This window comes from Trachemys scripta, chromosome 2 (assembly GCF_013100865.1).
Source record: "Trachemys scripta elegans isolate TJP31775 chromosome 2, CAS_Tse_1.0, whole genome shotgun sequence".
Taxonomy (NCBI): domain Eukaryota; kingdom Metazoa; phylum Chordata; order Testudines; family Emydidae; genus Trachemys; species Trachemys scripta.
The window spans coordinates 151502476-151525388 of NC_048299.1; the positions used below are offsets into that span (position 1 = coordinate 151502476).

General features: G+C 50.2%; 1 protein-coding gene across 4 annotated transcripts in view; it reads right to left on the reverse strand.

The window, feature by feature from the left end:
• The window catches only part of BMP1 (bone morphogenetic protein 1), an 84797-nt gene that overhangs the window by 35643 nt on the left and 26241 nt on the right, over positions 1-22913 (reverse strand). For 3 of the 4 annotated variants that reach the window (XM_034761895.1, XM_034761896.1, XM_034761898.1), the window contains exons 2-6: positions 12193-12306; positions 9354-9515; positions 6957-7074; positions 2403-2581; positions 2089-2194 (exon numbers count right to left, since the gene is read on the reverse strand). In XM_034761895.1, the coding sequence (XP_034617786.1) occupies positions 2089-2194; positions 2403-2581; positions 6957-7074; positions 9354-9515; positions 12193-12306 (679 nt within the window). Of the gene's footprint in view, positions 1-2088; positions 2195-2402; positions 2582-6956; positions 7075-9353; positions 9516-12192; positions 12307-22844; positions 22864-22913 lie in introns of those variants that run through there. The other variant, XM_034761897.1, reaches the window with a different exon arrangement.

The window sequence follows — 22913 nt, forward strand, 5'->3', positions numbered from 1 at the left end:
TCTCTCTTTCCCCATGCTAGTACCGAGACACCCTATTCTATGGCTTTCCATAATGGCTGTGGATGAGGAATTACTGAATCAGGGATGAAGAAGGGAAGCATGGGAGGCAGGTGTGTGCAGCTTGGGAGAGCATAGCCTTCTCCCCAGGACAATGAGGGGTTTTCCAGGCCCAGCGCTGCACTTCCCCTGCCTTTCTAAGGTAAACACTCAACTCCTACTCCTGACTCCTAGGAGGCAGCCGGCTGTGGCCAGCCCTTGTAAGTGCTGCCAGGACTATTTTGACAGAGTTGTTGTTTGCTTGGGCCTGCCCTGGGATGGGCTTTTACTGGAGTATTAGCTCAGGCTGATTCAGGAGCTCCCTCTGGCACAGCCCCCTGAAGGATGCTGCCTCCACATGGGACCTCGAGCAGGATGTGCCTTGAGATTCTGAAGGAATGTCCCAAAGGCACCGAGCCTCCCTGAGACGATTATTTTTCCTTTCCTCAGTGCCCTTGGCTGCAGGCTTCCCTGCTAGAGGCTGCACCTCCCAACCCATTTCCCCACCTTGTCTGCCATCAGTGGACTTCCTGCCGGGTGACCAAGGTGGCTGCTTCTCTCTCTGGCCGCTCTCCGTCTCCCCTCTGGCCACTGCACGTTGTCAGCAGTCCCGACTGCCTAATCTAGGCCAGGATTTGTGGGAGAGCTTGTGTGGGGACACTGGGCAGCACCGGCTGGGGAGCAAGAGAGACCTATAGGGTCTGTCTGTGCCCAGATGCCTTAGGAGAATACCCTCCTGGCTTTCCCTCAGAGGGGGGAGATGGTGAACCTCCCTAGAGCCACAGCCGGCTCATCACCTGGCACACACAGACAAGGGATCCCTCCTTGGGGCTTAGGGGTCTAATTCTGCAGCTCCTCAGGAGCTGCTCACCTGCAGAAGCCTGAGTCAAGGAATTTTCTCTGCCTCTTCCTGCGAATTCCCTCCCTATTACATGCCCTGGCTTCTTTAACCCCCATCCCCCAAGAGAGGCATCTGGTCCCCTCAGGCTTCTTCCCAGGGCAGAACGGACAATTATCCTAGCCCAACCTGGCCACGAAGCCAGCAGAGAGTGCCCAACTGGGAATCTCATCCTAGCCTGTATGCCTGACGCAATGAGCGAGGCTCATCCCTGTGGCAGGTCCACAGGGCGTCAAAGAGGGCTCGGGCTTTCCCAAAGAAGTTACAGTAGGAGAGGCCAGGCCTAGACAAATTAGAGGATTGGGCCAAAAGAAATCTGATCAGGTTCAAAAAGGACAAGTGCAGAGTCCTGCACTTAGGACGGAAGAATCCCATGCACTGCTACAGACTAGGGACCGAATGGCTAGGCAGCAGTTCTGCAGAAAAGGACCTAGGGGTTACAGTGGACGAGAAGCTGGATATGAATCAACAGTGTGCCCTTGTTGCCAAGAAGGCTAACGGCATTTTGAGCTGCATAAGTAGGGGCATTGCCAGCAGATCGAGGAACGTGATCATTCCCCTCTATTCAACACTGGTGAGGCCTCATCTGGAGTACTGTGTCCAGTTTTGGGCCCCACACTACAAGGAGGATGTGGAAAAATTGGAAAGAGTCCAGTGGAGGACAACAAAAATGATTAGGGGGCTGGAGCAGATGACTTATGAGGAGAGGCTGAGGGAGCTGGGATTGTTTAATCTCCAGAAGAGAAGAACGAGGGGAGATTTGATAGCTGCTTTCAATTACCTGAAGGGGGGCTCCAAAGAGGATGGATCTAGACTGTGCTCAGTAGTAGCAGATGACAGAACAAGGAGTAATGGTCTCAAGTTGCCCTGGGGGGAGGTTTAGGTTGGATATTAGGAAAGTCTTTTTCACTAGGAGGGTGGTGAAGCACTGGAATGGGTTACCTAGGGAGGTGGTGGAATTTCCATCCTTAGAGGTTTTTAAGGCCCGACTTAACAAAGCCCTGGCTGGGATGATTTAGTTGGTGTTGGTCCTGCTTTGATCAGGGGGTTGGACTAGATGACCTCCTGAGGTCTCTTCCAACCCTAATATTCTATGATTCTATGTGCACATGGGCTGAGCAAGTGAATGAAGCAACATCTCCTCGGACTCTTACCTGGAGAAGGTGTTCCTGGCATAGTGCATGATGCTGTCGAAATCATACGTCTCGCCCAGGGACTCCACCTCTTCGGGCTCCATCTTCAAGAAGTTATACTCCTGCCCTGCGGAAACCGGGGGAGACAGAGATATGAATAAAACAAGGGAGGCAACAGCAGGTGGGGAAGGGCTTGGGAACCTGGATAAACCTTGAGCATGGGCTGATTACTGCCAGCTACCTCCTGTGCCGGGTGTGGGGCAGAAGGGAAGGGGAGGATAGATGAAGAGAACAGTGGAGAGGAGTGTAGAAGAGAGGAGTGCAGGGGCCTTTACCTGGTTGGATGTTCTCCCGGACGATGGACACGTGGTCATCCCGGTCTGGGCGCGTGTGCTCGTGCCAGAAGCCGATGACGTGACCCAGCTCATGAACCACGATACCGAACTTGTCACAGTTTTTGCCAATGGAGATGGCCTGGGGTCCCCCTCCTCTGTGGCCCACGTAGGAGCAGCACCTGGGGTGGGTGGGGAGGAGGAATAAGAGCCCCATCGAACCCCATGCGTAGCAGGAATGAGATCAGCCAGCCAATCAGCAACTCTCCTTAACTCTTCGATCACTGCCATTTCCGAGGGCAGGGCTCACGGGGAGGTGCCGATATGCCAGTCTCCAAAGGGTTAATGGCCTTAAAGCTATGAACTTCCCTGGCGCTAAATGGCCTGGGGTTAGAGTTAGGGTTCCATCCATCATCCTAGGATCCCTAGATGGGCAGGGGTCTGCAATCACATGATGGAAGGTCGGGAGTAACCTGCGCTCGTGGGGATACCCCACCTCCTCCTCTCATGACTGAGGCACATCTGGGAGCTGGGTGGAGTAGGGAGCGCCCCGCTCTGACCGTGGGGAAATCATGACCCTTTGAATGGTTTGGAACTCAGCGGGGCCGTAAGTGTTAGCGCTGTAACGTCTCCACAAGAGGCAGCACATCTGGAAAAGCATTACCCTCTGGAAACTTTGAATGGCCTGCCCAGGTTTTATTTAAATGAGAGCCTGTGTGACTTTAACGCGAGTAGGGTCTAGTCGGAAACTGGGAAGGCTCAGCACGTCCCACAGGGCTGAGAGGCCTGCAGCTGCCTGTGGGATGGAAAAGTGAAAGCTGGAAACGTGAATGTCACCAGCAAGGGGGGAAGCTGCCCCAGGTGGGGATGGGGGAACCAGTTTGGATGGAGTAAGACGTGGCCTGGATCTTTGCCTGGGACCAGTTCAGGGTTAACTCCTAAGAGCACAATTGCGTTTCCTTTCTGCAGCTCTGCACTCTGGCCGGGACTGGAACTAGAAGAGCCAAAATACCACCAGGAAGGCTCCTTGGCCAGACTCCAGAGGCTCCAAGAGCTCTGACGAGGTCTGCAGGAGCATCCGTGCTGCTGGTTGCTGCTCTGAACCAAACCCCAGGATGCACCCGCCACTTGGGGCCAGCAAGGAGAACTCTGCACTCAGTGGGCCAGACTGCTCCACCTCCCCTGAAGTCATTGGACGCACCCTGGTCTATACTCCCATTAAAGTTAATGGGGAGATACTCACTGGCTTCAGCAGGAGTTGGCCAGTTCCCAATGGGATCAGAATCTGGCCCCGTGGCTCAGGATGTATGGACATTTCCTGGGTGATGGTTCTAACACCTTGCACTTTGTGACATGTCTCTCTCTCCCCTGCGATTAGAGGTGGGTCCTCGGAGAATGCCCTATGTTTGTCTACTCCTCTCCTTAAAGATTTGTGGAGTCAGCCAAAGCCACACCGGGCTGACTAGCCGCAGAAAGGCGCTTTCTCCTTTTGGAGGCCTGAATGTGCTGCCAGCAAATCAAGGTAAAATGTATACTTTAGGGCCTGATCCGGTGAGGTACTGCGCACCTCCTCTCAGCTGCTCAGTGCTCTCAGCTCAGCATGCAGGCTTCTAGCGAATCCAGCTGTCTCATTCAATAGCACACCTTATTCTATGGCTATGCATGCCTGAGGTGGAAGAGGAAGAACTGGATCTGAACAAAGCAAGCGACCAAGAAGCTGAACCCACTGTCACTTAACGAAGGGGTGAATGAATCCTAGAACCTGAGAGAGCCATGCTTTAGCATTGCTACTTATGCTGGCCAGTAGGGGCTGCTCCGGAGCACGACCAAGTTCATCACTCCTGCTCCTCCACCTCTGCAGTGCACCAAGTCCCTGCTGGTTTCCCACCAAGAGGCTTCATTCCTGGGTAATGAGCAGGGCTACTGGCTGTTTCTGCCTGGCTGTGGGAGGAGGGTGGTTTCATTGCTCCTCTGTGGATTGACTCTGCTCAACCAAATATTATGCCCCAGAGGATTAATTAATAACCGTGCTTTATTGCATTTGTACCACACGCAGGTACGGGAGGAGAAGGTGGCATTCACGCAGCTCCAGCACTTGGGCTGTGGGGAGCTCCAAGCAAAAGCTGCCTCCCCAGTTCACCACATCTGCTGAGCACAAGCAGCACCTGCCATGCCGGGGAGCAGCCCTCCTTCCAGCTAGAGTTGCCTTCTGCCTTGATGTGGAGATGGAACAAAGCAGGTTGGCCCCATCTTGTCTACCCAGCCTGGCCAGCCCAGGATTGATCCATGCAGTAGGCTAGCTGAAGGCCTGCAGAATCCAGCACTTCCCCTGGGGAGGCTGTTCCACAGCCTGATACATCTCCCTGTCAGGAAACATTTGCTGAGAGCCAGCCTTCATTTTCCCTTGCTTAATTTCATCTTATTTCAGCCCCCACCCCAAAGACTCTCCTCCTTTCTCGCTGACTATGCAGCCAGCTATCGCATCCCCCACCTACTTTTCACTGCTGCTTCACCAGAATAATCAGACTGGGTTGTTTGAATCCATCTTCATTGTTCTACCATATTTTCCAATTTGCAGGCATATGCACACTGTGTACAAACGGGTCTGTGAATCACAGGAACATAGGGACCACCTAACTAGGTCAAAGCAGAGCTCCACCTAACCAAGAGCATGGTCTCCAGCAGTGACCAGCACCAGGTGTTTCAGAGGATGGTGCATGAAACTCTGCAAAAGGCCAATGTGGGATACCCTGCCCTCCAAGAAGGGATAACCTGCCCTGAAGCATGAAGATTTCTCTGTCTTCCCAAGCTCTTGTTTTATTTTTTTCTTACTACTAGGACTCTGACTAGTCTTATTATCCATATAAAAATCTCCAATCCTTTTTTCAACCTGCTAAACTCTTGGCCTCAAATATATCATGTGGCAATGAGTTCCACAGCGTAACTGTGAGGCAATGTGTTTCCTCTTATCCTGCCAGGAGGGCCAACTTGGGCAACCCCAATATGTATTGCTGTATTGAAAGGATCTTTGCACCCAACTCCTTAAAAAAGAAATTCCCAAATCAGGCACAAAGGGCTAGATCCTCAAAGTAATGTAGGTGCCTAAGTTCCATTTATTTCAATGGGAGTTAGGTGCCTAAATACCCTTTGAGGATCAGGACCAAAGTTTCTACTGAGCTAGGGCACAGCAAACTCTGCTAGGCAGCGTTTCAATGCCAAGATACCTAACTGGGTCTAATTAGTGCTCCCACAAGCCACCACTCTGTTCACCGGCAGCTGAGTGTCATCGCACAGGGGAGGAGTCCATCTCTACCTCTGACAAATGGATTCCTGCCACATCTGGCCCCAGAGCCTGACCTTCCCCAACCTGGCACTAGAGCAGAGCATTGACACACTCTGCATCTGGAAAGGATCGCTGCGTACCAGCTGAACGATCACAAGCAGTGACCCCAACAGACGGGACTGCACCGGAATGGCACATGTGGTCTGCTTCTAGCACTGGGCCTGGGCCTGCAGCAAGAAGACCTGTTAACTTTAATGAGACCGTCTGGGTAGGCAAGGGCTGCAGGATTGGACCCCATAGCATGCAATGGTATATTATGGACCTGCTCTTTCAAATGAGGGAGAGTCAGATAAGCAGCATAGTCTAGTGGTTAAGGTACTAGAGTGGGACTCCAGAGATCCACGTTCTATCCCTGGCTCTGCCACTGCGCTGCTGGCTGATCTGGGACAAGTCACTGCCCTGCTCTATGCCTCAGTTTCCACTCCTACTTTTTGTCTAGTCCTGTCTTTTCCGATTGTAAGCTCTTGGGGGCAGGGACTGACTCTCACCATGTGCATGTACAGCACCTAGCACAGAGGGGGCCCCAACACAGATTGTGGCTTCTAGGCCTTGCTGTAATGAAAAGAATAAAATTTCCACTGGCTGCCTGCAACTTGAAGGCCTGATTCTCTCCTCACTTTTACCCTACGTAGCTACTTGACTTCAGCAGAGTTACACCAGTGTGAGAGGAGAGTCAGGCCCTTTGTACGCAATGCCAAGCCAGGCACCCACATTTCAAACTTGGCTCATAATTTTCTGCCACCTTTCCTCTGAATTCCGATTTGCCAATGTCCTTTATAATTAAAATCATGATTCTTAATCCAAGGCCCTCCTTTCGCCCCTTCCATTGGAGGATCTCAAAGCACTTGACAGAACGAGTCCTCCCAGTCCCCTGCGGGGGCAGGCCCATGCTGTCATCACTACTGGGCAGATGTGGAAACTGAGGTCCTGGGTGGCAAAGTGATGTGCCCAAGGCCACCCAACAAGTCAGAAGCGGATTAGCGCACAGGTGCTTTAATCACTAGGCAATGCTGCCCTACTTGTTAGGCTGGGGTTTCCAAAGGGGTCCTATGGGAGCTCAGTTTCTATTGAATTTCAAAGTGAAGTAGGTACCTAACTTGAAAATCTCAGCCTCAGTTCCCAGTTTGGGCAATTCTGTCCAGGGCACAATGTCCCCCTGGGCTCTAGTGAACGAGAACCACCTCCCGCTCGGCAGCGGCCTCAGCCCCACTCACCCACATGGCCTGTGCGTGAACACTATGTAGCTCTCCTCAGCATTGCGCTCCAAGAACGTGACGCAGGTGTGCTTCTCCCAATGGCGCATGGCCTGCCGGAAAATTGCCCGCTGGCTGCCTGCAAGAGAGGCAGGAGGAGACCAGGAGTTCAGCTCCTTACACTCTAAGCCCCATGGGCTTTTTGTTCTCTGTTTGTACAGCACCTAACACCAGGGGGCCCTGGGCCATAACTAGAGCTCCCAGGTGCTACAATAATAAATAATCACAATAGGCCCTGCTGAGGTGGGTGAGGAGCAGCACAGGAACACATCTGAGCCGGACCTGTCGCAGGGGTCCTACAGCACCTGACAGAGCAACGTGCTGGATTTTCAAAGGAGCCCCGCACCCAGCAGTTCCTGTTGTTCTCAGTGGAAGCAGTTGCATGCACAATCCACAGGTCTCTTACCAAGGGAGGTAAGAGTCATCATTGGGGCTTTACCAAATTCACGACTGTGAAAAATGCGTCACAGACCATGAAATCTGGTCTTTTGTGTACAGTAACTTTCCACTTAGCGTCCTCTCGCTTAACGTTGTTTCGATCTTACGTCCCTGGTCAATTACAGAACACGCTCCATTTAAAATTGTGCAATACTTCGCTATAACGTCGTTTGGCTGCCTGCTTTGTCCACAGCTGGCAGCCCCCCTATCAGCTCACTTATGCCCCCCGCCCAGCGCCTCCCACCCGCCGGCAGACCCCACGGATCAGCGCCTTCCCCTTCCTCCCCCCACCTCCTGCCTGTGGCAATCAGCTGTCTTGCGGTGTTCAGGAGGGATGGGGGAGGAGCGAGGTCTCAGCGCACCCCTCCCTCCCCTGCTTCCCGAATGCCACAAACCAGCTGATTGCCCCGGGCAGGAGGCAGGGGAGGGAGGGGGGCGAAGCGAGGACTCGGCATGCAGAGTAAAGGGGGAGGAGGGGGGGAGAAGAGGCAGGTTAAGGATGGGGGCTTGGGGGAAGGGGTGGCGAGGGCAGGCTGAGGGTTGAGCCCCCGCCCCTGGTGCTTGCAGAGTAGGGGAAGCTGCCGCTGCTGCTGCGCAATGTGCTTCTCTTAGCCTACAGCATCTTCAGCCTCCTTGCCTGCCTCGTTGTCTCCAGTGCCAGTGGGCTGTGCCTGTGTGGGGTAAGGCGGGGGCACCTCCAAACTATAGTACTGTACTGTAATCTATGACCAAAAAAAATATCCCTGGAACCTAACCCCCCCGCCCCATTTACATTCATTCTTATGGGGAAATTGGATTCGCTTAACATCGTTTCACTGAAAGTCGCATTTTTCAGGAACATAAATACAACATTAAGTGAGGAGTTACTGTACTTTTACCCTACACCATACAGATTTCACCAGCATTTCTCAAACTGGGAGTCCCGACCCAAAAGGAGGTCACGGAGGGGCCGGGGGGGCGGGCGGAGAGGGGGTTTACAAGGTTATTGTAGGAGGTCGTGATATTGCCTGCCTTACTTCACTGCTGCCTTCAGAGCAGGGCCGGCTCCAGGGTTTTGGCCGCCCCAAGCAGCCAAAAAAAAAAAAGCCGCAATCGCGATCTGCGGCGGCAATTCGGCGGGAGGTCCTTTGCTCCCAGCGGGAGTGAGGATCGCCGAATTGCCGCCAAATACCTGGACGTGCCGCCCCTCTCCGGAGCGGCTGCCTCAAGCACCTGCTTGCCAGGCTCGTGCCTGGAGCCAGCCCTGCTTCAGAGCTAGGTGGCCAGAGAGCGGCAGCTTCTGGCCAGGCGCCCAGCTCTGAAGGCAGTCCCCGCCAGCAGCAGCACAGAAGTAAGGGTGGCAATACCATACCATGCCATCCTTACTTCTGCACTGCTGCTGGTGGCAGCACTGCCTTCAGAGCCAGGCTCCTGGCCAGCAGCTGCCACTCTCCGGCCACCCAGCTCTGAAGGCAGCAGCGCCGCCAGCAGCATAGCAGAAGTAAGGATGGCAATACCGCAACCCCCCTACAATAACCTTGTTACCCCCCCTTCACCCCTTTTGAGTCAGGACCTCTACAGTTACAACACTGTGAAATATTTAAGTATCTGAAATCATGACATTTTTTAAATCCTATGACTGTGAAATTGACTGGGCCCTAGTCATCATCAGCCCCATTTTAACAGACTGGGAAACTGATGCACATGGAGGGGAAGCCACTCAGAAAGTCCCATAGCAAGTTGAGAGCAGAGCTGGGAATAGAACCCATGTGTCCTGATGCCCAATCCCTTGCTCTAACCATTGGACCGCACTGCTGCCATGTCAGAGCCCTTCTCTCCTCAGCAATAGAGGGTGAGAAAGGAAAACAGCCTGGCAAGGAAATGTGCGCTCCGGGCGTACTGAGCCGGGGGGCCCAGCATGTGCCAATCACCCCCACTCACCACTGAAGTTCCCGCTGATCACATAGGGAATGACCCCATCCGGCCACACCCTCTCATGACGGGAAGTGGCGGCACGGCGGCTTCGAGACCGCATCTGGCCCCGCCTCCATTGCCTCTTCTGCTGCCTCCTGGACTTCGGGCTGGTGCTGTTGGTGCTGATTCCTGGGGGCATGAGAGCAGCGAAGGCAGGGGGTGTGACCATGGAAGCATCTCATTTAGTCCTGGTGACCTGACTGTCCCCAGGCCAAATTCCTCCCTGGTGTAACACCACTGACTTCAGTGACACCAGCGATGGACCTGGCCCAACGAACCCAACACACCAGACCGATCAATAATCCCTGCTCCATTACATCTGTTCTGGGGTGATGAATCCAAGGCCCAGTTTGAGGTCATGAGAACAGGGACTACGATGAGACCACCGAACTCATTTCAGGAATGAGTCTACATCACACTTCACAGTGGAAAGCCAGGATGTGACCACCCCGCTAGCCCAGATTATAGGCAGGATGGACTAATTACTCGTCTAGCATGGCCTTCGCCAAAGCCACCAGTTCTCTACAGCGCCGAGGAGACAGCGGCTTTGGTCCCTCTTGAGCTGGATCGGGTCGGGGCAGAGCAGAGGCCAGCTAGTGCCCCCGGGATCTCAAGCGACGTGTGCTTGGCTTGGGAATCACAGCCGTTCCAAAATTTTGCCTGTCTCTGTAAGAAAATGAAATAAAAGCAGCTGGGGCACACCAAGTTCTTTGCCTCCAAATAGTCTGGAATGCTGCCATCAAAGGGCTCATGGAAGATGCTACCTGTCGGGATGGGCCAGGGTTGCGATGGGACATGGCGTGGCCAAGGCCGCACAGACGGGCCTCCTGGCAAGGAGACAGGGCACGGGCTTGCTGATTTCACGACGGACAGTATCCAGGACAGGAGTCAAAGAAGAGCGAGTTGCCACAAAGCCGCCCCCACGTCTGTGGGAAGGGCGTAGGCACTGGGGTTATGCTGTGTCCTTAGCTCTGCCCTGGGACCAGGGCCGGCTCCAGGCACCAGCGTAGCAAGCAGGTGCTTGGGGCAGCCAATTCAAAGGGGTGGCACTCTGTCCGGTATCGGGGCGGCACGCCTGGTTCTTCAGCGGAAATTTGGCGACAGGTCCCTCACTCCCTCTCTTCCTCTTTGAGCTGCTGCCAAATTGCTGCCGAAGAGTAAGAGAGGGAGGACCCGCCGCCGAACTGCCACAGAAGAAGCGGCACGGTTGAGCTGTCGCTGAAGTGCTGCCACTAGTTTTTTTGTTTGGTTTTTTTTGCCGCTTGGGGTGGCAGAAAAGCCGGAGCCGGCCCTGCCTGGGACCCCCGACTGGTTCATAGGAAGAGATTTTTCAAGAGTGACTTTGGATGCCCAATTCAAGATGCTGTAAAGGGGCCAGTCACCAGAGGGCGGGGGCTCAACACTGTCTGAAAGTCAGGCCCCTTTGGATGATCTCGGACCGAGCACCTGAGAACAGAGGTATCCCAAGGACTAATCACTTTACAGAATCTCAGCCAGAACGGACCATGGGGCCCACTTTGGTGCATGAGGTAGGAGAAACTACAGATGGAGAAAACCTGTTAGTTCCCGACTGGTCCATTGCCCCCAGGGCCCATGGCAGGACTGCCCCCTCTATTTCCCAGTGCTTTGCCTAGCCCAGCTATTACAGTTCCAAGCAATGGGGCATCTGCTCTTCTCTTTGGGGAGAGTCTCCCCACAGCCTAATAGATCCCACTGCCAGGGAGACAGCAAGACTCAAGGATAGATCCCCAGGAACTCCAGGGGAATGTGAATGGTTAAACAGCTTCCCTGAGGTGCCTATGGGAATTGGCCCTGGTGAGCTGGGGTACCTTTGTCTTATCCCAAACGGACATGCAGCCTGCAAATATTATCAGTGGACCCACGCCAGAGGTGGTGGCTCCCTTTTCAATCTGTCTCAGGACTAGCAGCTGAGCTAACAGTGGAGCAGCTTGCAGGGTAATGACCCCTGCCTCTCAGCAGGACGGGTGGTAGGGTCTATGCAATCCTTCAGCCCTGGCCAGGCTGTTCTGTTTATCTTCGGTGCGGGACGGGAAGGATGAAAGAAAGGCAGGAGAACAGGGCTGGGGAGCCCAGCCGTTAGGGTTGCACCAAATGGCTCCTGTGCACAAGTCACTAGTTAAAGGCCTGTGGTGAACAGAGCTAGAACAGGAGGGTCTGTGATTTGTATGTGACACAGAAAGAGAATCCTGGAGACGGGGACATGTCCTTCCTACCTGTGGCTCTCAGGGCTAAACCAGCGAGCTCTTTGGGGGCTGGGATTATCCCTTTGTTCTGCGTTCCTACATTGCCCAGCACAATGGGTCTTGGTCCAGGGCCTGGGCTCCTAGGTGTATGGATACTACAAATAATCATGATATCAAGCATCTGAAGATGAGGGGGGGAGGAATTAAATCTCTTCTACATCTTGCTCCTTTTAAGAGAGCTACAAGATAGGCCCCACCAGAGGCAACCAGGACATGAATAATAAGCCTCTGTGCTTCCTATCACTCGAGCTCAAAGCACTGTGTCAAGACAGACCAGTGTTGCGATATCCATTTCCAGACTGAGTCACACAGGTGACATGACTCACCCAACATCACGCAGTATAGCAGTGGCAGAGCCGGGAACTTGGGGCTGGAGGGCACTTAGTAATCCTACCAAATAATGAGAACTGTGAAAGACTTTGGCAACCCCCCTCTTCTCCAACCCCCGTATGTGGTGCATCTAAAGGAAGCACCAGGAAGGGACCACAGTAAAGAGCTCTGTCAGCTGAGCATTCGCTACCGCTCTGAAGGTGCTACTGTACCTGAGGTGTTGGTGGCTGTTTTCTTGACGATGCGGCGTTTGAGGTCCACAAGTCGGTCCACTTGGAATAACCTGAGATCCTCCTCGTCCAACGCTATGTCTCCCAGAAAGGCAGCTGGAAAACGGAAAAGGGGACAGGCCGGTTATGGGGCAGAAGTCATCGGGGTTTTAATTCTGCTGCCCTTCGAGGGTAGGCGTTTTATAAGGGGAAAGCTGGAGTTTGCAGTCATGGGATATTATTCAAGCTGACCGGTTGGGAAGGATCAAGAAAAAGATCAGATACTCAGGCCTGGGTTTTCAAGTGTCCTGCAGCCACTGCTGGGCCAGATTTTCAAAAGAGCTCAGCTCCCATTGCAATGGTTACGTGTGAAATGTCCCAGCACGTGGCCTTTTGCAGCACGTATGTCCCACTGAAGGTAGAAAACGGGGACTTTCAGGGTTTCAGTGATGCACAGGGTTTGTTCTGGCCCTCTGTCACCAGGAAGGCTAAGACCAGCACCTAGCTGCCAGAGCAATCAATGCTCTAGAAACGGGGCTTTGGGTCTTGGTTCCAGGGTCCCATATGGTCCCATAATCATAGCCCAAGTAGAAGGGGCAGGAAAGTGACGGACAACTGGTGATGACTTGTAGGCATCACAAGACTGCTCTTGTGATTCTGTCACAGAGTCTCGCTATATTTGGTGTGTTTCTCAAGGCACTTTCTAACCACAGATGAACATGGTTAGGTGAGAATCTCCACTTTCATTAAAAAAGGAAGTTTCTAGCACTTATGGTTGCAGAGAAAAGCTTGAAAACAGGACCCAAATACACTCTAAAGGCCCAGACGTAAAGAGGTAAAGAAAAAGAACCCAACAGTTGCTGGGTTTTTTCCCCTCCAAATCTCATGATTTGTAAACCAGTCCCAGGATTTTTGGGACACAACTCATGATTTATAAAGGCTTGACATCAGCGATACTGCCAGCATATATTTATTCTCCAGGATTATTAGTTCAGAACATTCCACTGGACCCTTCTGAAAAGAACGAAGAGGCAGGGGGCAAAAGACTGGAGACCCGATTCTCCGTTGCCCCGTGCAGCCATATTTACTCCAGCACAACAGGGTGTCACATGCTACCCTTTGGAACTGGCATCTTACAGCCACTTGGCACTGGTGCAAATGACTGCACAAAGTGGACAATGCAGGATCAGGCCCCTGGACGTGCAGCTCAGAGGGTGCCTAATGGATACAGAGATTCCAGGGCCAGACGGGAACACTGTGATAAATCACAGGGCAGAGAATTCCACCCAGTAGCTCGGTGAGTTAGGAGCCCAGTGCACACGCTCTAGTCTGTTGGGTTCTCATTGCTGCCAGTAAACCGAGCTCAGATCAACCGTACTTCCTTAGCCGCACAGCAGCTGCAGACTGCCCTGCAGGTTTGGGTCAGGGCACATTTGCCAGCTCACGAGGGACACTGATAACCATTGTAAACGATGGGGGGAGGGGAGTATTTGGTGTCCCATGACCTGCCCATGGATTCTCTTGTGCACAGGTACCCAGCCCATGTCACAATCCCAGATAACCGACCTCAGAAAACATAGCACCGGGGCAAAGTGCAGCTCCAGTCCAGGGATAACTAAGCCAGATTCTCTCTCCGTTTCCCCTCCTGCCCAGCCTCTCCTGAGTCCCAGGACAGGAAAGGTGAGGAGTTAATCTTCACCTCAAATGCACCTCCAAAAGAATGCAGCAGGCTTTTCCTCTCCTCCCACCCCCATAAAACGAAAACACAGTGTGTGCAGGGAACGCAGCAACAAAGACGACTGATGGAGATGGAGCACCCACTGGTGCTCTGTGCCCCACCAATGTGTCCATTCACCAGCTCTGCTGGCAGCAGGGATGCTCAGACATCTGGTTTGGATACAACAGGCCTCGGGACTTTTTTATTAATTATTATTACACAAATTGTTTTAACCTGGAGCTTCTTTTGCAAGTTCCCTCTTTGCACCTCCTTTTTCTTTGTGTCTCCACACACACGCCAGTCTACAGCCAAGGGATACTCAAATAACCTCGGCTTCCTCTGCCAAAGAGAATAGAAACCATATGGTACAACAACTGAGAGATCACTGGTGCAAACACGGCCTCTGCCTCCCTCCTTCCCCACAGCGAGCCTGGATTCAGCTCCTTTGCACGATGGACACTGCGGACAGCAGCACCAGAGTCACAATGGAGGCCCTCAGAAGCGGGGGGAGGGGTCCTGTGCCTGATTCGCCAGCCTGGGGGGAGAGGCAGTGGGGCTCCAACATTCACAGGGTAGATAGGGCCCAAGCTGCAAAGTTTGGATTCAGATTTTAAACACATTTTCAGTTTGGATCTAAGTTTGGGACTGTCCTGGTATAAAGATTAGTGGCCCAAGTGCATTGTTCAGATCTGGGAACTGATCCAGTGGTTTGGTTCGGGTCCATCAGGAGCTGCAAGCCAACCTCTGAGCTCACGGCGCAGCCCCCATTCAGGCAAATCTCACTACAACCACTGGGAGTCTCGCCTGGGTAAGGAAGACCCAGAAGATTTGTCCCCATGTGTAGAATGAAATTCACCCCTGAGCAGAGAATCCACAAGGCTAGGCACCACTTTAGTCCTACTTAAGCCCTCAAAATTGGGCCTTGCCTTGTACATAGGCCTAGTCCTGGCCCAGTGCACAGTGGGTGTGGGGAATTTGACCCCCAGAGAAGATGCAATATCCGGCCTCCTGACTACAACGGCAATTCTACAATAGCAAGCTCTCCAAGCATCGCAGTAGAGCTCTGGGTGGTTAAGAATCACACTGCACCATGCAAGCAGATAATGCCAGTCAATCCTCTGTGTAGAACACACCTAGAATGGAAGCCACAGCTAGGTGATGGAACGATCCCAATACGTGACAGCAGAGTTTGGGATGCACAGAATGGGGACACCTATTGCATGTGGTAGGAGAAAAGAGACGAGGGAATCCCAGTATCCAGCTTCTGAAATCCATTATTACTATTTATCATGTTTATTACAGTAGCATCTAGGGACCAACCAAGAATGGGGCCCCATTGTGCTGGGCACGGTCAAACACAGAGTACCGGGAAGTCCTTTTCCCAGAGCAGCCTACAATTTAAATAGACCCAGAGCCAGTTCAGAATGATCCTTCTTGTGTTTAAAACCCTTGTTCCCGCTGTTATCACACACCTGGTCTCTCTCTCTGCTCCTCTCCCTCCCCTTGCCCAGCTCGTACCCTGGGCCTGCACTTCTGCACTAGTGAAGCTACCCCAGTGACTGGCTTCTAATAGCTGGAATCGCCAGGGTAAACAAAGCCTGCCCTGTATGCTGCATACAGGGGGACCCTGGGAGTAACCTAATCTTGAAAGGATATAACTTGCATTGCCACAGGGGGAAAAAAACAGTGCTAAAAGCAACAGGATGGTTTCTGGCCAAAGGAGGCTGAGAAAGAATCCCCCAGACTTAACAATTGGCTTGGCAGATGGCTTTTTCCTCCTCCCTCCGTTTCCTTCCCCTGGAAAAGCCATCTAGGCTCTCCTCTTTGCTGCATAGATGGAATCCACATACAAACCCTGGTGGGGGCTGCATCGCAGAGAGACACCATCAACACTCAGCCAGCCAGCCCTGGGATGGTGATTCAGCTCAGTTATAGGAATTTGGCACAACCGTCTGCCTTGGGGGCCAGACTTTCACTGAAACACCCTGAGCAGGTCTGGGGTTTAGGTCATTTACCTTGTTCCTATAAGAGCCCAGGGTCAAAAGATGGATGTAGATTGCAAGCTCTTTGGGGCAGGGACCATCCATCTCTATGCTCTGTGTTTGCACAGTGCCTGGCACAATGGGGCTGGTCCATGAACAGGGAGCTGCAGACTGCATGAGGCAGTGTCTTGCCCTTCCCTCTACAATGCAATCAATGGGCAGCCACAGTCCATGTTAGAATCATTTGAACGGGAAAGCAGCCAGCGCAGTGGAATGAGGAGAACAGAATCATAGGATTTAGGGAAATAAGCCACCTCCTCCTGCATTTCTAGCTTACCAAGATTTTCTGGCTCCAAGGAAAAGGTGGCGGAGAGAGTAATAAAAATGAAAAACAAGGTGACAGGATCAGTTAACGCGTAAGGAAAGATGATGCCCAGTCCCTGCTTTGATGCAATTAACATCTTTAATTATGTCTTTAATTATGAAAATGAGGCCGGACAATTAGGGTAACTCAAGAAAACCAAAAAGCCTTCTGAATATTGGGCTAGAATCAGATTCCAACCCAGAGATGAACGTGGTACCTGCCCACTTTTACGATGGCTGAACCAAACCCCCAGTTCTGAACAAAACTTGGAGACCTTTGGCTCTGGACTTCGTGGTTCAGGCCTGTCTCTAGTGATCACAGCTTTAATCAGGTTTCAGAACAATGATGTTCTACACTACCACGTCTCCACTACCACTTATGTCAGCAAAACGTATGCTGCTCAGGGGTGTGAAAAAACACACACACACACACCCCCCGAGTGACACACGTTTCGCTGGCATAAGTGGCAGTGTGGACAGCGTCATGTCGGAGAGAGAGCTTCTCCCGCTGACATAGCTACCGCTGCTCACTGGGGTAGTTTAATTATGTCAACAGGAGAGCTCTCTCCCATCGGCATAGAGAGGCTACACAAGAGATCTTACCATGGTGCAGGTGCTGTAAAGTCTCTAGTATCTCAACACACTTCCCCCAGAAGGGTAGTTTTCTCCCTATTTTACAGCAGAGCAGAACAAGGCTACATCTACACTACGGGGGGGGGGTCGATTTAAGATACGCAAATTCAGCTACGTGAATAGCATAGCTGAATTCGACTTATCGCAGCCGACTTACCCCGCTGTGAGGACGGCGGCAAAATCGACCTCTGCGGCTTCCCGTCGACGGCGCTTACTCCCACCTCTGTTGGTGGAGTAAGAGCATCGATTCGGGGATCGATTGTCGCGTCCCGTTGGGACGCAATAAATCGATCCCCGAGAGGTCGATTTCTACCCGCCGATTCAGGCGGGTAGTGTAGACCCAGCCCAAGACACACGAGGAGTGACTTGCCAGAGTCACAGAGCTGGCCTGGGGTGAAACTGGGTGAAGAACTCAGGTGTCTGAGTGCCCAGTCTGGCACTTGTCACACTGCCTCATGCAGCTAGAAAAAGGAACCCAGCTATGAATTGTGCAATATTTGGAATGATTATCCATTTATGTGGGCCAGGAGGCAACAGAGTAGTGCAATAATAATAATAATAATAATTACAACATAATAAAAAAGAATAAAGCTTCTAGGAAACATGTCAGAACCTGCAACATCTGCAGGGGAAGATTAGGGATTGCAGGAGTTCTGACTCTCAAATAGATTAATGGACAATACCCTCGCTTAGGTAGTGCCAAGAACAGTACAGAAAGGCAAAGGAAAGTAAACTCACTGAAGGAGGCGCAAGGCTATGAATGCAGGTATGCAGCCAAGAGATATAAATTAAGAGAATGTCTAGAAGCGACATGGGGAGACTTACTGTACGTGCAAGACCTGGGTTACAAAACTGCAACTATTTAGAGCCAGATTCTCAGCCTCATTCCACTGTCTCCAGTAATTGACAAATAAACGCATCTCCTCTGAAAAGTGGCTGATGCTTTCAACCGAGCAATGCTGATTTATCGCGGCTAAGGATCTGGCTCATTGAAGCTGGGTGTATCCCTAAATGAAGGTGGCTTTATGTGTTTTTAAGAGGCAATGTATTTTAATAGCCACGTGGGTGGAGAGCACAATTCTCTGCAGCAAAGGGATCACTGGCGAAGGGAATCAACACAGACAAACTGCACACTTAGGATTTGGAAAAGTTCCACCCCCCCCCCCCCCCCCCCCCCCCCCAACAAAACAAAACAAAAACAGAACATATTGGCCACTGCAACAAGGTGGCAACAATGCCCATCAAAGCAATAGGCACAGTCTAAAATCTGCCCTCTTGACCAAGCTCCTAAGGGCTCCAGCAGGAAATGGGAAACCAATAATTATTACTATATTTTTTAAACATTCAGCAAAAGCGAGGCAGCAAAGTATCACTTGCGAGCTCCTGCCATCAGCATTTTCAAAGAGCTCAGCTACACATGTATCAACACGACTGCAATGCACCATGGGTGACTTGTTCAGGAGGATCACTGTAAGTCAGGGAACGTGTCAGGGAATGCTGGGGAAAATGATTTTGGCTCTACGTAGGCTAGCCTCCCCTCCCCCCCATTATCACCAGATCAGCTCCAGCTGTCAGTGTTTTTACTGGCATGTTGTCTAACCCTGTTCAGAGCAAGCCTAAGTGACGTGGGGGTTAAAACATCTGTAGTCATTGGCACCACTAGCAAAGCTGAAAGGATACTGGGTCCATACAGTGTGTGTATGGACCCAAAGATGCAGAAGTATTTAGACCAAGGAACTAGGAAATCAGGACTCCTGGGTTCTATCCCTGGCTCTGAGAGGGGACTGTGATCTTGTGCCTAGAGCAGCTAAGTGGGAATCAGGACACCTGGGTTCCTTTGGCTGAGAGCAAGTGGTGGTTACGGAGATACAGGAGGCGACTGGGTGTCAGGACTCCTGGGCTCTACTCCCAGGATGCCATTGACTTGCTGAGTACCCTTGGGCTAGGGCCAAAGCCTGCTCCTGTTAAAGCCAATGAGCAGGGTGGATTAAAAAAAAAATCTGATTTTTTTTTATTTAAATTGGATTTTTGTGGGAAAAAAATCTATCTAAAGATAGTTTTAATTAAGGTACATTATATCTCATCATGGAATAGGGATTATAAATTCTAATTCGATAGTATGAGACAATATATTCCTATAATGTTTAAGAAAAGTTTTGTAAATGAGTTCCAACAGTTCATGGATTAGGGACCCAATTTTATGGGGTTCCATGGACTTCTGTATAGATTATTTAGGTTAATCTTTCTATCTACCCAATGGGACTCAGTGCTTAGTCTACTCTAGAAGATACCATCGGAGATGCTTAGTTTTGCAGTTCTCAAACTGTGGATTTGTGTCTCCAGAGATAACATGCTTGTTAACAGCAAAAATGTTTGTAAATAAATAAATAATATATAGAGGTGAGAAATAACAGACCTCAACCCTATTGTCCCTCTGCAAATTTGTGTACCCAGAGTCAATCCCTTACCTCTCTCTAAAAGTGCAAAGTTTCAAAAAGATCAATGAATAGAAGATTGTTGGGGACGGAATAGATCTGGACAAGGAGAAGAAATCTGGAGATAAAGTGAGATGCGAGGGACATATGCTTGTTTTGTTAAAATATTATATGTTTGCTGTTGAAGAAAAAAATCCAGAATACATAATGTTGTTGTTTTAGTTAAATAAAGCAATTTAAATGTCTATCTGGTGATGTTCTCCTCCTAATACAGCATGGCAAGAAAATCCTCCAAATATTAATGATTAACCTGTTGAATTGGAGATAGTTCACCTCCCAATGACTTCATAAATATCTGCTTCAATTATCTTTGGTAAATGAAATAACCAAACAATCATTCATTTTCTGATATAGCTGTAAAACTAATCTGAAAAGTTTTCAAAATAAATCACTGTTTAAAAATGTATAGTTTGTACCTTCTAAAAATGAAACCTACATCTATCTCTGAGTTGTGAAGAATATGTATTAAGGTTATAACAACCAACAAGAATGCACTTTTATGTAGAAATCCATGATTAAATAGAGTCTTCCTGACTAGTGATTTAAATCAAATCCACCCTGCCAATGAGAGTTTTACCATCGTCTCAACGGGCGAAGGATAAACATCCCAACTCACTTACTTCCCTGTGCCCTCTCTTTCCTTCATCTGCAAAGTGGGTTATGATGATATCATCTATCCTGCAGAGCGTTGTGGGACTGAATTAATTACTGTTTGCAAAGTGCTTTGAGATGGGAAGAGGGGTACTGTCACACAGGGCTAAAAGGGTATTAGAAGCTAACAGAGCTGGTCAGATAATGGCAAAGATTTTCCAAGAAAAATTTCATAACAAAATAAAACATTTTTTTTTTTAAATTTCATGAATGTTTTTCAGCTTTTAATTGTTTCAATGTCCAATATATATAATTTTTTCATTGAGAAAATGTCACAAAAAACAAACTTTTTTTCTATTTTTAAAAAAGGCAATTTTCATCAAAAATCTTTTTTCAAGCAAAAGATTTCAACAAATGCCATAAACTGATCCACTGGAGTTTCCCCAGCCATCTCACAGATAATGGAGTGAAGGAGCTTAAAGGAGTGTTCAACCCGTTTGCAAAGATTCCCAAGACACTTTTAATTTCTCTTAGAGCATTGGCTATAATTGATACAATGTTGTTGTGACTTGTTTATCCCCAATTAGCATAATGGCTGGTGCTGTCTGATGTTTGCAGTTCACAGGTGATAGCAGATTAGCAAGCAGAGTGCTCCGTGTAAATTACCCTCTCTGCAATGCAAGGGGGAAGCTGGGAATTTTAACAGCCTTCAACCAGCACTGGACCCCAACCAAAGCTCAGGCAGATGGCGGGACATGGCAGTACAATCTGTGGGGTCACAAGCAAGAGCTGCCAGAAGGGAAGGGAAAACTGGTCTCTGGGCCAGCTCCTCTTCTCATCCTGCTGTCAGATGGAGGAAACTGGCTTAGCGGACAGGTTGCAAGTCTCTGCAGGGCTTCAAGTAGCGACTTGTGTCTGAACAAACAGGGAATGGGCTTCAGCCAATTATCCAATGTCCCCGTATGCTGATGTCGGGGCCAAACTCTCAATTTTCTCATGAGCCTTGTGACATTTGGTGGGTTTTTTTGAGCCCCAGCTCTTGGAGTCATGTGAATACCTGAGAATGGCAGTTTCCATTGTTTTTTTTTTTTTTTTTTAAATAAGTTTCTAGCCATCATGATTGTGGAAATGAGCTTGAGAATGTGACACTCCCCCTCCCCCAAAGACTCAAAAGCCAGAAGGCGAATAAAAAAGAGCCCCAAATTCATAAAATTTCATGATTTTTAAAGCCAATCTCCTGATTTGTGGGGACCACCACTGACTCCTGAGTTTTTAAGGTTTAGGGCTGGCAACACTGCTTTTGCAGTCACTCAGAGGCCACACTCTGTGCTAGGCACTGTACAAACACATACGAAAACAAGGGACTTGATCCATTGTTGCCCTGAGCCGTTTGGAGGCGTTGTATGAATGATGCTAACATGTGCAGCAGAAAGGAGAGGCAGTGTGGTCTAGTGGGTAGAGCACTAGCTGGTGAATTAGGAGCCCAGAGATCTATCCCTGGTTCTGCTTCTGATTTGCTGCATGACCTTATGCAACTCTTCTCACCTTTCACCCTTTGTCTGTCTTGTGAATTTAGACTATAAACTCTTCTGGGTGAGGCTGTCTCTCACCAGGTGTTCGTACAGCGCCCAGGGCCGGCTATAGCTTTTTTGACACCCCAAGCGGCGAAGAAAAAAAAAACGGAAAAAAAAAAAACCGATTGAGCTGCCGCCGAAGAGGAAGAGACGGAGTGAAGGACCTGTTGCTGAATTGCCGCCCAAGACTAAAGCGGAGTTCTTGAGCTGTCGCCGCTGTGCCGCCGAAGACCCGAAAGTGCAGCCCCTTTCTATTGGCCACCCCAGGCACCTGCTTCCTTCGCTGGTGCCTGGAGCCGGTCCTGACAGCGCCTAGCAAAATGGTGCCCTGATCTTGGTTGTGGCCTCTAGACCAGAGTAGTCAATTATTTTTGTCTAGGTCCAAATTTCTTGGTCAAGGTATCATCAAGGTCCAGAATCCAGAGAAAATAATAAAAAGCAACAACAATAATGATAATACTAATAATGAGTAAATAAAAAGATTTCGGGGTCCATTCAAAAGCGTCTGATGATTTGGATTTGGCCAACGGTTCGCTTATTGACCAACCTTGCTCTAGACGCTACTGCTATATTAATAATCTATTTTAGGGTTTTATACTGCCACCCACCACCACAGTATCTGAGCACAAGGAATAATAATGGCAGCACGTTGCAGTCACTTTGCACTCGTATACATGACACCACAAGATGCAAGGCACAGGTGGATCAGACCCACGGCCCTTGCCCGGAAGAGTTTACAATATAATTCATAACCATACGCTCAGCCACTGACAATGAACCATGTTGTTTTACACACTGATGTGACCCCATGTGTACCAGTGGAGCTATTTCAAGACAGACAAGCTGAGACAGGCCTGGGTTGAACCATTCCTGGACAGGTCTGGGAATGGCCTGCATATTTCTCCAAATTGATCTTACATGGACATGTTGATTTGTTGTTTTTTTGTCAGGTGACAAAGTTCCTCCATATGCTGAGTATACACCGTAAACCACAACAGCTGGGCTGCCTTATATTTGCTAGAAGTCTCTGAGGCAGCTTATAAAAGTCAGGTGTGCAGGAGATGCCTTGCTATGAACAGAAGAGGTTGCTCATATTTTTGCAGGAAGACGGTAGACAGACGGTTATGTGAATGGCAGCCTTGGGAGATGCAACACTTTAATTTTAAGCACCATGCACTCAAATACACATATTAGTCTGGCAAGGAAGTGGGGTAGATGTCTCAGGGGAATGGGAATCACATGTGGGGGCTTTTAACCTCTAGGACACACGCAGCTCAGACCAATAGTCACTGAAAGTTACCACTGTGGTCAGATGTTTGGTTGCGGGTGTGTGTTCTCCCTGTGTGCTGTCCTCAGCTCTGCACAGACA